The sequence below is a fragment of the Carcharhinus amblyrhynchos genome, chromosome 20, assembly GCF_965287045.1.
Source record: "Carcharhinus amblyrhynchos chromosome 20, sCarAmb.v2.hapA, whole genome shotgun sequence".
Lineage (NCBI taxonomy): Eukaryota > Metazoa > Chordata > Chondrichthyes > Carcharhiniformes > Carcharhinidae > Carcharhinus > Carcharhinus amblyrhynchos.
In genome coordinates, this window is record NC_137343.1 from 16,323,190 (window position 1) to 16,338,422 (window position 15,233).

Consider the following 15,233-nt stretch of genomic DNA (forward strand, 5'->3'; position numbering starts at 1 on the left):
AATTGATTGAGAACTATTTCTAACTCAACAACTTTTCTCAGAATTGGTCAGTTTGCTAACCTTTTGTGTGATTTGTACGCATATTGCAATGCTTGCAATCGGACACTCTCTTTCCATCAACGTACAGCAGAACTGCCTTCATTTCAGTTAACTTAATGTCATTTAACTTCAGCCTCCCATCCATTGACTCTGTCCACACTATCTGCTGCCACGGCAAAGCAGCCAGCATAATTAAGGACCCCATGCACTCCGGACATGCTCTCTTCCACCTTCTTACAACGTCAAAAAGATACAAAAGTCTGAGGTCACGTACCTACTGACTCAAGAACAGCTTCTTCCCTGCTGCCATCAGACTTTTGAGTGGACCTACCTTGCAATAAGATGACCTTTCTCTACACCTTAGCTGTGATTGTAACACTGCATTCTGTATTCTCTTGTTCCCTTCTCTATGAATGGTGCACTTTGCATAGCATGCAAGAAACGATACTTTTCACTGTATGCAAATACATGTGATAATAAATAAAATCAATCAATCTGTGGTTAGTTTGCAAATTTGAGTCCAAGTGAAAGTTGAACCAACACGAATCTAACTGAGAAGGCTATGTGCACTGCAAGCTGCAGAGACCACTGAGATCCTGTAGGGCATCCAGCTCAAGGACATTTTCTGCCTAGTTTTCTTGCCTCTGAAAGTATCATTGCTTTGGCAGCCATTCAGGAACCTGCCCAAGTGGACGCTGTTCACATTAGAGTCTAAACAATGAGTGTTGCCAGACCAATTATATAAGGAAAATTACACGTCAGTCTAATCCTCTGTTCACCTGCCATTATTTCACAGAGACCTTGGAAAAATCAATAAATAGCTGGAACGCAACCTGATTTTCTCCTAGCAGTACACAGAAGCGATGAGCAACTTCTATTTCCTCTTTGCTCAAGATCAACTAACACATTACGGACTAGGAATTAAATCTCAGAATTCTGGTTTATAAAACCTAATACCACAGACCATAATTTTAGGCTCTAGACAAAGCTTTAAGCAAGAACAATAATTATCACCAGAACAGCTGTTGTCATCATACCTTAATAAAAGGACCATGTTCTCCAAGTCATTGCAGTCAAATTGTATCTCCTTCAGAGAGCAAAGCAGCTCTAACTCCTTGATTTTACTCTGGAGAGAAATAATATCATTACAATTGTACTATGGAATCAACTCAAGGCTGTCTGGTGTGTTACAAGATAATCTCTTCACAAATTCAGAATCAAGAATACCTATTATAAAAGTGTAATTTTTGATAGACCTCATTCCAGAATGGTTCACAGAATTGAGATTGATATTTCAGACCAAAACTGAGGGAGTGATGTATCTGTTAGGGAAGCAGCATTCAGATGAGCTGTTAAACAGAAATGATGAGGTGGACATAGATTCCTTCATATAAATCAAAGAACAAGAAGTTTGTCTATTGTTTGGCCAACATTACTTCCTCAACCAACACTAGCAAAAACAATCTAGTTGGTCACTCATCTCACTCGCTGCTCCTGGGGGAACAATGCATTGCCATTTCTCTTGCTGAAGCAACAGTGATGTATCCAAAAATAATGAGATAATTTTCAGAGCAGCACAGAGGCACACCACATTGGAGCATGTGACCAGGTGCTATAAAAATGCAAGTCTTTTTTAAAAGTTTTATTTATTCGACACAAGTAGGCTTACATTAACACTGCAATCAAGTTGCTGTGAAAATCCCCTAGTCACCACACTTCGGCACCTATTTGGGTACATCAAGAGAGAATTTAGCATGCCTAATGCACCTAACCAGCACATCTTTTGGACTGTGGAGGAAACCAGAGCACCTAAAGGAAACCCATGCAGACATAGGGAGAATGTGCAGACTCTGCACAGACAGTGTTCCAAGCTAGGAATCGAACTTGGTTCTAACCACTGTGCCACCGTGCTGCCCCATTTTGTTATGTTGACAAACATAAAACCAAATATTTGTTTAACAAATCAAAAATCCGTTGCACAAGTATCTCACATCATAATGATGCATAGATTTCTGCATAATCACATGCACCTCATGCAAAGGTATGGGTTTGAACATATATGACTAAGTTATGAATTGTTTTGATCTTTCCGCATTCTGGCTAAGTTAATAGACTAATGCAATGGGCTCCTGCAAAAGGAAGACCTCTCTTAGTACAGAGAGTTTTTAGCTTGCATACACAGTGGAACATTAAGCAAGCAGCGGAACGGCCAGTTAACAAATCCCTCAGAGCCAGACAGAAGTACCACACATTGGACCATAAGAAGCCCTCCATCTCTACAAAAAGGAAAACACAGCCAAAGTTGGAAATCTAAAATCAAACTAAAAAATACTCGGAATACCCAGCAAGTCAGGCAGCAATCGTGGAGAGAGAAATGGAGTTAATGCTTCAGGTTAATGAACTTTCATCAGAATATCAGGTCATCAACCTGAAACACTAACTCTTTCTCTCTTCATAAATGTTGCCTGACCTATGCACATTCAACATTTTTGGATTGTGATCTTCACTTCCCCTTGTTGAGATAATAAATGTTATCACAAAATGATACTCAGAACTAATTTTCACACATACGTTGATGGTCAATCGGTTGAATCCAGTTCCCTACGTTTCTAACCGTGGCCTCAGAGAACAAAGTGAAGTCAGCAGTTTAGGTTCTACATCATCAGAAAAGGTCACTTTCATATTCAAAGACTAACCTCATTGAAGTGATAGTCATGGAAAAATGGGAGATTGTTTTCCAGTTTTCCTTGTTGGCCATCTTCCATTTCATTCTGCCATTTCTGCTCAAGCTCCGCTACACTCTATAGGATAACAAAATATCAGTAAAGCAAATATAGGACCGTCCTAAAGGATGTGAAGATATGAGTAAACATTTAGATATCTGGATTTGTGTTTAACAGCAGGAATTAGAGGCTTGTATAATCCGTTGGAACAAAACAGGTAACTATTCATCTTGAGCTAATCACAAATTATCAAAGAGAAACACTGAAAAGAGATTCTGTACTTCCTTCATACAGATTGGACACTGCATTAAAAAGAGATCATTGAAGAAACAATTACATTTAGTACAGTTGCAGACAACTCCCATCAGCTTGCAAGACAGCAAGAATGAAAAGAGCAGAATGGTAATGAATAAAAATAACACACCATATTTAGTTCACAGATTGACAAAACTGATCAATGTTTTACAATCAAATCTAGGATTTCAGGATAAATGATATTTTGATGTTTTAAGTGAGCAAATACAATTCTCAACTGCCAAATGTATTTCCATTATTGATAATTGTTAAAATTCTTTCAAGAAAGTGGCATTGAATCTTAGCACATTAATTGTTTACATCATATAGACAATATATTTTTATTTTCACATATTCTTTTCACGTATTTATACATCAATTTAGGATGGCTTCAGGGAACCCATTAAGATTCTTTTCCACGAAGTCAAAAACCTCTAGATGCTACCTCATACCAAAAGTGGCCATGTTTACATCTACCATCCATCTAAACAGGCATATTAAGGTTCCCTTAAGTCCCCAACTTTACCTGAAGTTGTCGCTCCATAGCATTAAGTTTTTTGAAAGTTTCTCCCATTATTTTACACAGCAGGTCATATTCTTCCAGGTGCTCCTCTCGGTACTGGAAATTAATCAGAGACTGCAGCGCATCAATCAGATTCAAATGTTTGATCACACATGACACCACCATTTCTTCCATCACATCAGGCTGAATCACTTCCCTAGAATTGAGGGGCAAAAAGCATCATTAGGGAGTGAGTGGCCAATTTTCACTCCAAAAACTGTATCAACAGAATAATTTCAAATCTGATCATTCAAGGTGTTGACCAATCCATAAATAACTTCCATCTCACAGTATAAAAACCACTCTGTGCCAAGCATTACTTCCTCATCTTGTTGAGGACATCTTATTGTAACCTACTGCAGTATGATCTTGAATGTGCCCTTTCTTTCTCTACAATGATCAACAAGTTGAATAAATGCATCATATCCAATCACACAGCACCATTAACTTAAGAGGAAGGATGCTTATAACATGTTCAACTACAGATTTGTTTCCAGTCCAAAGACTGGCATGATGGAAGAGAATGAAGGACAAATATGGAGTAAAAATGATAACTAATGCTTCATCGTTAGCAGTATTGATGTAATTAAATATTTTTGCCGTCATTTCTCTAGAAACTAACATCTTTAAATGGCAATTGTCAAAAAAAAGTGTTAAACTGAGTCATGAAGACTTCAGTAGTCCCAGTTTTGATCACCAGCCTTTGTTAATTGATCAATTTCGGGATAATAATGTATTTGTTGCAGGTGGTCTCAATGGCCGATGCTGGGGAAAGGTGGGGGAAAATCTAGCAACTGTTTCCCTGATCATTGTTCCTTAACTGCTATTGGAAAGTACAAGAGTGCGGATGTTAGAAGAGAACAAAAATCAGACATGATTGAAATGTGCCTGCTCCTACTAAATAGCATGTTGCTATTCACTACCTAGGCCTCGACATGAAGGGCCATTTGTACTGGGGACAGCTGGAATCCAAGGAACCATACTACAAATGTTAGTGCTCCCCACCAACTACAGGGAACAAGAAAGCAAGAACAAATATAAAAGAATATTACAAAACTAAATAGTTTGCTAAAGTGTTCATTATTCAGACTCAACTGTTTCCTCCTACAACGCTTTACACTTTCATAAAGGGGCTTCGATGTCCTAACAAGGTAGCATAGCAAAATATTGATATTTAAGGGATCACACGCACTTAATACTTGGTCTGAACTGAGGTCGTGCTCTTCCAGATATTTCCCTGAGTTTTCCCATTATTCCAGGAGGCAGACGAATCCTTGGCAAATCAAAGTAGTGCCCAGTTACTGGGGGAGGAGGTGCGAGTGCGTCACAAGGATATGTGAACTCCCTGTCTTCCTCTATAGTTAGCGGCAGAGGAGAGGGGCTTGGAGTCAAAGCAGGAGATAAGGCACCATTTGCTTCAACTTGCCACTGGCATCTGTAATCAAAAGATTACAAAGATATATATATTTAATTCTAGCCCAGAAATTGCACAATTTCATTTTTCACTTTGCAAGAGAATGTATGTTCAAGTTGAGCAATGGCATGTTGGATATGGAATAAATATGCAATGTGCAGTCATCAGATACTTTTTCTGATACCAGGTATAAATGACAATATCCACTGATCCACAATTCCTTGAATGAAATGTGACCTTATGCACAGAATCAAAAGTAGCATGCCCAAAGGAATAAACTAGTTTACAATCAAACTGTACTCAGCAAACAGCAAGTTCAAACCTCTCCAATTAACAGATGCACAACACACACAAATCATACATTTCAGGCAGTAGCTGTGAATCGGATTTATTAATTAGCAAATATATAAATCACATTGATTTTCTAAAATTACAAAAGACCTAATGGTGAAAGCACTCATATTTCATAACTAAGAAAAATAAATGTTCATCTTTTTCATTTTCATTGGGACATGGCTTTAGAATACAGTGGTTAATCAAAAGCAGCAGGTCCTCTGAATGAGGTGCTTTTTACAATAGTTGTATCTGCTGGTGGCCAGCATCCTCAAATGATTAGCTGCTCTCCTGTAAAAAGCTGAGCAAGTTTCCAACCTACTGTAAATCATTCCAAAAGGACTTAAGTATGGCCATGCAAACTTCCCTCAAAATATAATTGAAGAGAAGTAATTTGAATAGCATTATTTCCATAGCAATGAGCATGATTCCAAGTCCAGATAATTTATACTTCACATTGGAACTAGCTGTTTTGAGATACAAGCTAACCAATTTTAAGTGGTCAGCACTCCCATAAAGAATTAAATTATGTAGAAGTTATTCCCTGGTGTTACTCAATAAGTTAAAAGAAGGATCGTTTTACAACAGTAGGTTGTTTTCCTGCAGTCTATGCTAGGAAAAAACAATGCTGTTGGCTACACTTCTGATCAGCAACATTCATTCTTTGGTAGGAGTTCTGACAAGCAAAATTGGAGGAACTGAACACAGATGGTAAAATGCAATGCTTAACTCAATACACAATGTGGTGCACTTGTTTAAGTAATACTTGCATCTTAAACAAGCTTTTGAATACACATGCAGCTTCAGTATGTATATATTGCCTTTAAATGCCCTGGCAGATGAATATTAGAGCAATAAAAATCCTACTTCATAAGTAAATCAGGCAGCAACATAGTAATTTCCCATCTTTCAAAATATGGAGAAATGTAACAAATTTGCCAAATGAGAAGTAATCAAGCAACTTGCCTCTGTAGCAGTTTTGATCGAAGCAATTGGTGACATGCTTCCTCCTCTTTAGTTGTTTCGGGTCCGTTGTAAAGGATCCGTAGCATGGAACAGGCTAATACGGAGAGACCCAATGCAAGATCTGCAAGGAAGGGCAAACCTCCTGAAACATCCTCTGAAGACTCCTGCAGTAAAATAAATGTGTAAAAGCTAATTGCCAAATATAACCAAGTGCAAAGTTAAGCCTGTGACGATCAGAGAAATGTCAATTCTTTACATGTGTCACAATTTAACTAGAACAATCTACTTACCTGGGCTCGAACAGTACAGGCAAATCCCCACATGGCTTTATCAGGTGTGTTGTGTTCTCGTCCACTCCTCATCTCAAAAGAAAATGTCACGGTATCTCCCTCAACCTGATAAATATATTGATGGGATTTAATTTTCAGACTTGAAGAATCAAGTGAGCTTCAATTCTAAGTAAGTCTAATGGGTACAGAGCAACGGTTTTGCACTTTCATTCAATTTCACTCCTCCATTTCAGTATCTATTACACATATATCCAAATCTAACTCACTGCACTCACCAAAAAACATTTATTTCACAATTAAGTGTACAGGAGAGCTACTAGTTATCAAATAGTTAAAAGGAAAAAAATAACGACTATAAAGAATAGGTAGGGAAAAAAATCTTGTTTTCAATTACCTTGACTAAGTCCTTAGGCCAACCAGTCCCCAGTACACTGCGACTTCCATAACCCAATGTATTTCCTCCATACTCTGCTACTTTCCTGCTATTAGTGTTTGGACCTGCATATATCACCAGCTACAAGAATAAATTGTGTATAATTGAAAGACATAATACCTCTTCAATCCAGAAGGTCTTTCATTTAAAATAAACAGGCTATTAAACGGTACCAAAATATTTCTGACTGAAATTTAATGAAGAACATTAGAGTCCTTGCAATTGGATGAACAGAATTTAACGTAATTGGATCTAATTGCTGCACACCTTCCAGCATAAACTCAAATCACAAATCGACATTTGAGGCAAATATATTTAGGAATAATCTGTTCTAAGAAGCACTCATCTTTTGAGAAACTCAAAGATGTGCATACTCTACTCTTGAGAATAAATGTGAACAGATCATAAATATTAGTACAAAGTCAACGAAATCCACAAACGGGGAGGCAGAGAAACTTGCAACACAAAACTCAGAAGACACGGGCATTAAGAGCATGCTTTTGAAACAAATACAAAAATGTTAACTGAAGAAAGCAGACACACTCAAGATAAATAAGAACATAAGAAATAGGAGCAGGAGTAGGCCATCTAGCCCTTCGAGCCTGCCCCGCCATTCAATAGGATCATGGCTCAGTTCCACATTCCCGCCCTCTCCCCATAACCCTTAATCCCCTCGCTTATCAAAAACCCATCAACCCGCGTCTTAATAATATTTAGCGAGGCAGCCTCCACCACTTCAACGAGCAGAGAATTCCAGAGATTCACCACCCTTTGAGTGAAGAAGTTCCTCCTCAACTCCGTTCTAAACCACCCCCCCTTTATCTTGAGGCTGTGCCCCCCCAGTCCTACTGTCCTTTCTGAGCAGGAAGAGTCTCTCCACCTCTATCCTATCCATCCCATTCATCATCTTATACGTCTCAATGAGATCTCCCCTCATTCTTCTAAACTCTAACGAGTACAAGCCTAGTTTATTCAGCCTCTCCTCATAGCTCAACCCCCTCAACTCGGGTATCAGCCTAGTAAACCTCCTCTGCACTCCCTCCAAGGCCAAAATATCCTTGCCTAAGTGCAGCGACCAAAACTGCACACAGTACTCCAGCTGCGGCCTCACCAATGCCCTATACAGTTGCAGCAAGACCTCCCTACTTTTATATTCAATCCCCCTCGCTATGAAGGCCAGCATCCCATTAGTCTTCCTGACCACCTGCTGCACCTGCAGGCTGGGTTTTTGCGACTCATGCACAAGGACCCCGAGGTCCTTCTGCACCGTCGCCTGCTGCAGTTTTTCGCCACGTAAGTAATAGTCCTTCCTACCATTATTCCTACCAAAGTGGACCACCTCGCACTTGCCAACATTGAATTCCATTTGCCAGTTCCTGGCCCATTCGCCCAGCCTATCTAGATCCTTCTGCAGACTCTCCACACCCTCCGCACAATTTGCTGTTCCACCAATCTTGGTGTCATCAGCAAATTTCGACACCATACACTCAGTTCCCTCCTCCAGATCATCTATATAAATGGTAAATAGCTGAGACTCCAGCACCGACCCCTGGGGCACTCCACTAGTCACCAACCGCCAATCCGAATAGCACCCATTAACCCCCACTCTCCGCCTCCTATTTGACAACCAATCCTCTATCCACGCTAACACCCTACCCCCAACTCCATGCCCCCTGACCTTCTGCAATAACCTCGTGAGGTACTTTGTCAAACGCCTTCTGAAAATCAAGAAAGACCACACCCACCGGCTCTCCTCTATCCACTGCCCTAGACACATCCTCATAGAACTCCAATAAATTTGTCAGACACGACTTCCCCTTAACGAAACCGTGCTGCGTCTGCTCTATCAAGCAATTCCCCTCAAGATGCCTCGCTATTTCCTCCTTGATGACGGATTCTAACATTTTACCTACAACAGACGTTAAACTAACCGGCCTATAATTCCCCACCTTTTGTCTGCCACCCTTCTTAAACAACGGCGTAACATTAGCCGTTTTCCAATCTTCCGGCACTTCCCCGGAATCCAGCGACGTTTGGAAAATAACCACCAAGGCATCCACTATCACCTCCGCCATTTCTTTCAGAACCCTCAGATGCATTCCATCCGGTCCTGGGGACTTGTCCACAATCAGTCCCTCCAGTCTGTCGAGCACCGCCTCTCTAGCAACAATAATGTCATTCAGGCCCTCCACTCCTACCACCTTTCCATCTCTAACACCCGGCAAATTATTCACGTCTTTCTCCGTGAAGACCGAAACAAAAAAGTTATTCAAGACCTCAGCCATTTCCCCATCCCCTACCACTAAGTCCCCCCTCTCACCCTCTAAGGGTCCAACCTTCACCCTAGCCAGCCTCTTCCTTTTTATATATTTATAAAAACTCTTGCTATCCTTTTTTATATTAAGCACTAGCCCAGCTCCATAGTTTCTCCTACCCTTCTTTATCAACTTCTTTGTCAATCTTTGTTGACATTTAAACCTCTCCCAATCCTCTTCTCGCCCACTACTCTTAGCTACTCTAAACGCCTCCGCTTTTAATTTAACACTTTCACTGGTTCTAAATCTACTGGTTCTGCTTTCAAGACACATCTGCACCACTGCTTCACGAAATCAACTTGAGGATCAAACAATCTATTTACAGAGGATATTCTCAAAGCAAATTTGATCTAATTTGAAGGAAAAACAAAGATGCATTTTTGAATTTGTAATTGGGCTGGAAACACATCAATTCGACACCTTCTGTGTTTTTCTCAAGTTTATTGATTTATTTCGAGAATCTGATATGACAAATTTCCCCAATACTTTCCATCTCAGAGTGCCACAGATTCCTGCAAACATAAGATAGCTGGTCTCTTTTTTCCCCAATTCTTCTTGCTGCTTTGTGAACAGGGAAAGGATTCCTTTGGTGTCTTCTCCAAGACCTTCAGATACAGACAATCTTTGAGTACCCGTGTTGTAGTCATTATATACGGATTTATCCCGTTCTCATGGATTGCTTCACTGAGGGAAGCAGTTTTCAATAATAGTTCAGGTTGGGATTTTGAATTAGGCATCACTGCAGGAAAAGCCAGTGCCTCCTTACCCAAACAGATCCACCTTGACACAGTGATTAGCACTACTGTCTCACAGCTCTAGGGACCCGGGTTCAATTCCAACCTTGGGTTACTGCCTGTGTAGTTTGGACATTCTCCACGTGTCTGCATGGATTTCCACTGGGTGCTCTGGTTTCCTTTCACACTCAAAGATGTGCAGGTTTGGTGGACTAGCCATGCTAAATTGCCACTTGGTGTCAGGAGGTTCAGCAGGGTAAATACATGGGTTTACAGAGAGAGTCTGGATGGAATTGTGGTCGGTGCAGACTTGGTAGGCCACAGGACCTCCTTTTGCACTGTAGGAATTCCATGGTTCTATGAAATGAACTAAAAATTGGAAGAAATGGTCTTCACAAATTTTGTTTGAAGCAGTTCAAAGATATTTCACTTGATATCATGGATGGAGGTGTTATCTTGCATGAAAGTGGCACAGGCTGGGCTTGCATTCATTAACATTTAGAAGATTAAAGAGTGATCTTACTGAAACATACAAGATCCTGACAGCTTGATGGAGTGGATGCTGAAAGAACATTTCCCCTTTAGGGAGAGACCGGAACTAGGGGCAAAGTTTAAAAATAAGGGGTCTCCCATTTAAGACAGATGAAAATAATTTGTTTCTCTTCATCTTTGGAACTCTCTTCGCCAGAGAGCAACGGAGGCAAGGTTAATGAATATTCTAAGGCAGAGGTAGAAAGATTCTTGACTAACAAAGGAGTCACAGGAACACAGGGCTGGAGAATGTGGAGTTGAGGATAGAATCAGGTCAGTCATGGTTTTACTGAATGGTGGCAGATCTGATTTAAGGGACTGAATGGTCTTCTCCTGCTCCTAGTTCATAAATCTGTTTGCATACAACACACTCCATCAGCTCTAATTCCCCCCAGGTAATCCTCCCAGATTTTACAAATAGGATTTAAACCCATCTTGTTGAGCTCTAACGCTAACAATATGAATGCAAATACAATGCCCTTTTCATTCATTTACCTTGTCATAGTCATACTGGGAGGAGCAGCGAGTGTCAAACCTCAGATAGAGGCAGCGTGCACCAGGAATGTGGACAGTTTCTTTGAACTTGTAGTTGTCTCTCACAGGATGGACTGTTTCCACTGTCTTTCCAGCTGCCCATGGGGCAGGGATCTTTAAGCCAGTCAGAAATCCAGGCTCTTCCTTTTCCTCCAGCATACGGTAATTTCTGGTGAAAATAATTAATTTAGCTGCATTTAACATATTTCAGTTCTAACTCAAGCAATTTCAATGCAATTCTACATCAAACTAACAGGCTGACTAGTGAAAGATTTAAACCCTCAGTTAATACGTCTGATAATAGATGGTGCAGTCAGTTTATAACTCCTACATTATGTTTCCACTGAATAGTTAATTAAAAGGACCACTAGGGATAAGAATCTCAAGCTTTGCAAAAGTAGGAAGTGGTTCGTTCCATTGAAAGGTCACGAACCATAAACGCTAACTGTTTCTCATTCCTCAGATGTTGCCAGACTAGCGTTTTCTATTTTTGTTTTTAATTTGTTGAATTCAAGTGACCTATTTCTGGCTATGGTAGAGATCACCTCAAGGAGAAGGCGGGTTGATTAATAATATTAATCAGGGCCAGAGTGGTCTCCTGGAATAATTTCAATCATCCAAGGCATTAGGAGAAGTATTTTCCAGATGATTTCCTCCACTTCCTCCTCCTCCTCCCCCCTCCGTTGGCCAGGATCACAGAATCAGAATCACAACAGTGCAGAAGGAGGCTGTTCGGCCCATCGAGTCTGCACCAACCACAATTGAACTCTGACCCCATTCCTGCAACCCCACATATTTATCCTGCTAATCCCACTGACACAAGGATCAATTTTGCATGGCCAATCAACCTAACCCATACATCTTTGGACGGTGGGAGCAATCCGGAGCACCCGGAAGAAACGCATGCAGACACAAAGAGAACGTGCAAACTCCACACAGACAGTGAGCCGAGGCCAGAATTGAATCTGAGTCCCTGGCGCTGTGAGGCAGCAGTGCTAACCACTGTGCTGTCCAGGATTATTAAATCTTGTTCCTTGCCCCTCCAGGTGAAGTGGGGGAATGTACATATCATCATGCAGCAGGCACTGCAATTTCATGGGACAGGATGGATGGATGGACCCGCACATTTGTTGCTCTACACTTCTCAAATGTGTTTATAGCAGTACTCTTAAGTTTAAACGTTACTGTGTGTTAATACTCTACTTAAGAACAAAGTAATGGCAGAAAAAAAACAGCCAAATTAGCAGCTTTTAATAAACTGATTATTGACGGTGTGGTTATATTTTCTGCAGCAACTGACTTAGCTCCACAGTGATAGGTCCCCTCAATCAGCCAGTCCCTCATTGCTGGCTCAACATCACATTGAACAATACATCTTCAGTGGGTTCAAAAAGTGTACATGGCTAAGATGCAAATTAAATCAAGCCTTGAAGAAGGTGCAATGCCTGCTCCATTCAGCTTGTATCATGTAGATCAAGCGTAAGACAAGAAGTGGGAAGCCCTGTCAGCTTGGATCTGGAATGCCTCACTTGCTGAGACTTGGAATTGCACTTTGATTGGATTGAATTGGATATAAACAAAAAACAAAATCCATTGAATCTCCTCGACACTTGATAAAATTAAGCAATGCTGATTTAAATATTTGTGTCTATGTTCCTACCAACATTCAAGTTTAAGATTTACCAATGGCATTGCTCTGCCCAAAAGTGCGAGCCTATGTATGTACAAATTTAGAATTCTTCCCGCCATACAACTAATATTCACAGCCAGTTAGATAGATAGCTACAGCGTAACCACAATCTCAAATACTCAGTAATAGTCACAGAGATTAAATTGCGATGGCAAAGATTTCAGTTTGCCAAATCATTGGTTTTTCAAATACATAATAATTCCTTAAACTGAGAGAATTGAAATTGTACCCTGTTCAATACCATCAGAATAACATCAATCACCTGTCATCCAAAGAGGGGAACGTTCCTTTCTGGCTCTGTTCAGCTCCTATGTAGGGCTCATCACCTAGCTCTGTGAAAACAGGAGCTTGTGTTTTCAACAGCAAAGCAGTCTGCACAAGACAACAGGACATTGAACTTTACATACCAATAATGGATGTAATTCAGCCAGATAGAGACAGTTCAATCATATGAAAGATGAACAATTTAATCAACTTCCCAAATTAATGTAGTTTAACTTCTCAGTATATTCTTCAAATATTGTCTTTTTTAACAATACAAAAAAGTGAATAACTGAATTGCATAATTATCAGGTGTTCACCTCACTCTTTCTACAAGGCAGATAGTCCAAGAGTGAGTAAGGAAAGAAAACCATATTGTACAAAGTTCCATCTCCTGATCAGAATACAAAACTAGCAAAGATCATGACATGTTTGCCCTTCCCATTCAAGGAACAATGCATGACTTGAATGAGCAGTAGCTGTTAAGATAGAGAATATGCTAAAGAATAAATATTCAGGATGCAAAACATATTTCCAGATGACATTTTTCAAAGGAGCTTTAAACTAGTTAGCATCGTGTAGTGTGAAGGTACAGCTGTACTTTCCTATTATCAATAGCTTTTGAATCTTTATACTAAATCTGCCTGCTGAGCATCCTGGTACTACACCTTCAAATAAACTGATACACACTGGGCTGATAAATATGGTTAAGTTTTTACAAAGCAAACAGAAGTATAACATGGTGATCAGCAGTGATTCCTGTTAAACAAATGATGAAGATTTGACAATCGCAGAAAAGGTTACAAACAAGATTTTATGTGGTACAAAAGGTCGAATGCACATTGAAGATCCTGGGAAGTAGAGAATCACTACACAGTGTTTCACAAAGCAATGAATACATGATTTACGGTGAGCTGGAATGGTGATGAATCAGACCACCCAATTTAAGTTGGTATCATTCCCACAGAAAAAAACTGAAAGTACAGAAAAAATAAGAAGCACGAGCTCCAGCAAAGAGAAAAAGAATCACCACAAAAGTTGTATTGCTGGATCCCCCACGAAAGAGAGATGCTATAATCCCCCAAATATTGACAGCATTCATAAAAGACAGGACACATCAGGAAGATGACCGCCAACTACCCCAGCATGAATTGGAAGGTCACAAGTCCAATCCACATTTAGGCTTTCTGAACAAGGATTTGATTTATCTGTCACAAAACCAGATATACAAGTACTGAAGTTAAAGATAACCATTGGAAATGAGGCTTTGCACAGGGCCAACACTTTTGGCAGACTAAAGGAGGATCAGAAGGTTCCTGCCAAGACATGGAGCTTGCTGAAGGATGAGCTTCACATAAAGGTGAACTTTAGAATATACCATCTAGAGCTGATGACTTGCAGACAACAGCAACAAGAATCAATCATCAGCAGGTGCCATGAAAAGGGCAAGGCCTGAGATTTCTCAGAGGCTGAACAGTCTGAATAAATAATGGAGATGGTTATAGTTTCAATGCCAATTGAAACTTTCCAAGATCTTTGGCAGAAAAAGGTCACAATATTGTGTTGGATAGTGATAGTTTAAACAATTTATTTGTATTGTGGGTATTAGAAATAAGGTACAAGTTTAAGCTTAGACCATCAGATGTAGGAACAGAAGTAGGCCATCTGGTCCGAGTGTGCTCCATCATTCAATGAAATCATGATTAGTCAGATATAATCTTTTCCCACCTTAACCATATAACCCCAATTCCCTTACTGATTAAAAATCTGTCCATCTCAGCCTTGAACATACTTAACTACCAGCGTCTACAGCCCTCTATGGTAAGAATTCCATAAATTCACTATCCTCAGAGAAGAAATTCCTCCTCATTCCTGTCTTGAAGGCCCCTTGCTCTGAAATTACGTCCTTGACTCTCCTACCTTGTCAAGCCCCCTGAAAATCCTATGTATCACAATAAGCTTGCCTCTCACTCTAAATTTCAATGAGTACGCGTTCAACCTACTTAACCTCTCTTCATAAGAAAATCTCTGCATAGCCAGATCAGCCTAGTGAACTTTGCATGCAATTCAGAATGCCAATGAGACCAGTTGGCTGAGTGTGACAACCCAGATCA

The 15,233-nt window shown here is 40.1% G+C and overlaps 1 protein-coding gene across 6 annotated transcripts in view; it reads right to left on the minus strand.

The window, feature by feature from the left end:
• Positions 1-15,233, minus strand: part of hectd4 (HECT domain E3 ubiquitin protein ligase 4) — a 268,508-nt gene that overhangs the window by 101,970 nt on the left and 151,305 nt on the right. For all 6 annotated transcript variants that reach the window (XM_080208163.1, XM_080208164.1, XM_080208165.1 and 3 more), the window contains 9 exons: positions 13,121-13,230; positions 11,130-11,337; positions 7,016-7,135; positions 6,622-6,726; positions 6,332-6,495; positions 4,811-5,053; positions 3,583-3,775; positions 2,736-2,840; positions 1,077-1,165 (listed from right to left, as the gene is read on the minus strand). In XM_080208163.1, the coding sequence (XP_080064289.1) occupies positions 1,077-1,165; positions 2,736-2,840; positions 3,583-3,775; positions 4,811-5,053; positions 6,332-6,495; positions 6,622-6,726; positions 7,016-7,135; positions 11,130-11,337; positions 13,121-13,230 (1,337 nt within the window). The remainder of the gene's footprint in view (positions 1-1,076; positions 1,166-2,735; positions 2,841-3,582; positions 3,776-4,810; positions 5,054-6,331; positions 6,496-6,621; positions 6,727-7,015; positions 7,136-11,129; positions 11,338-13,120; positions 13,231-15,233) is intronic.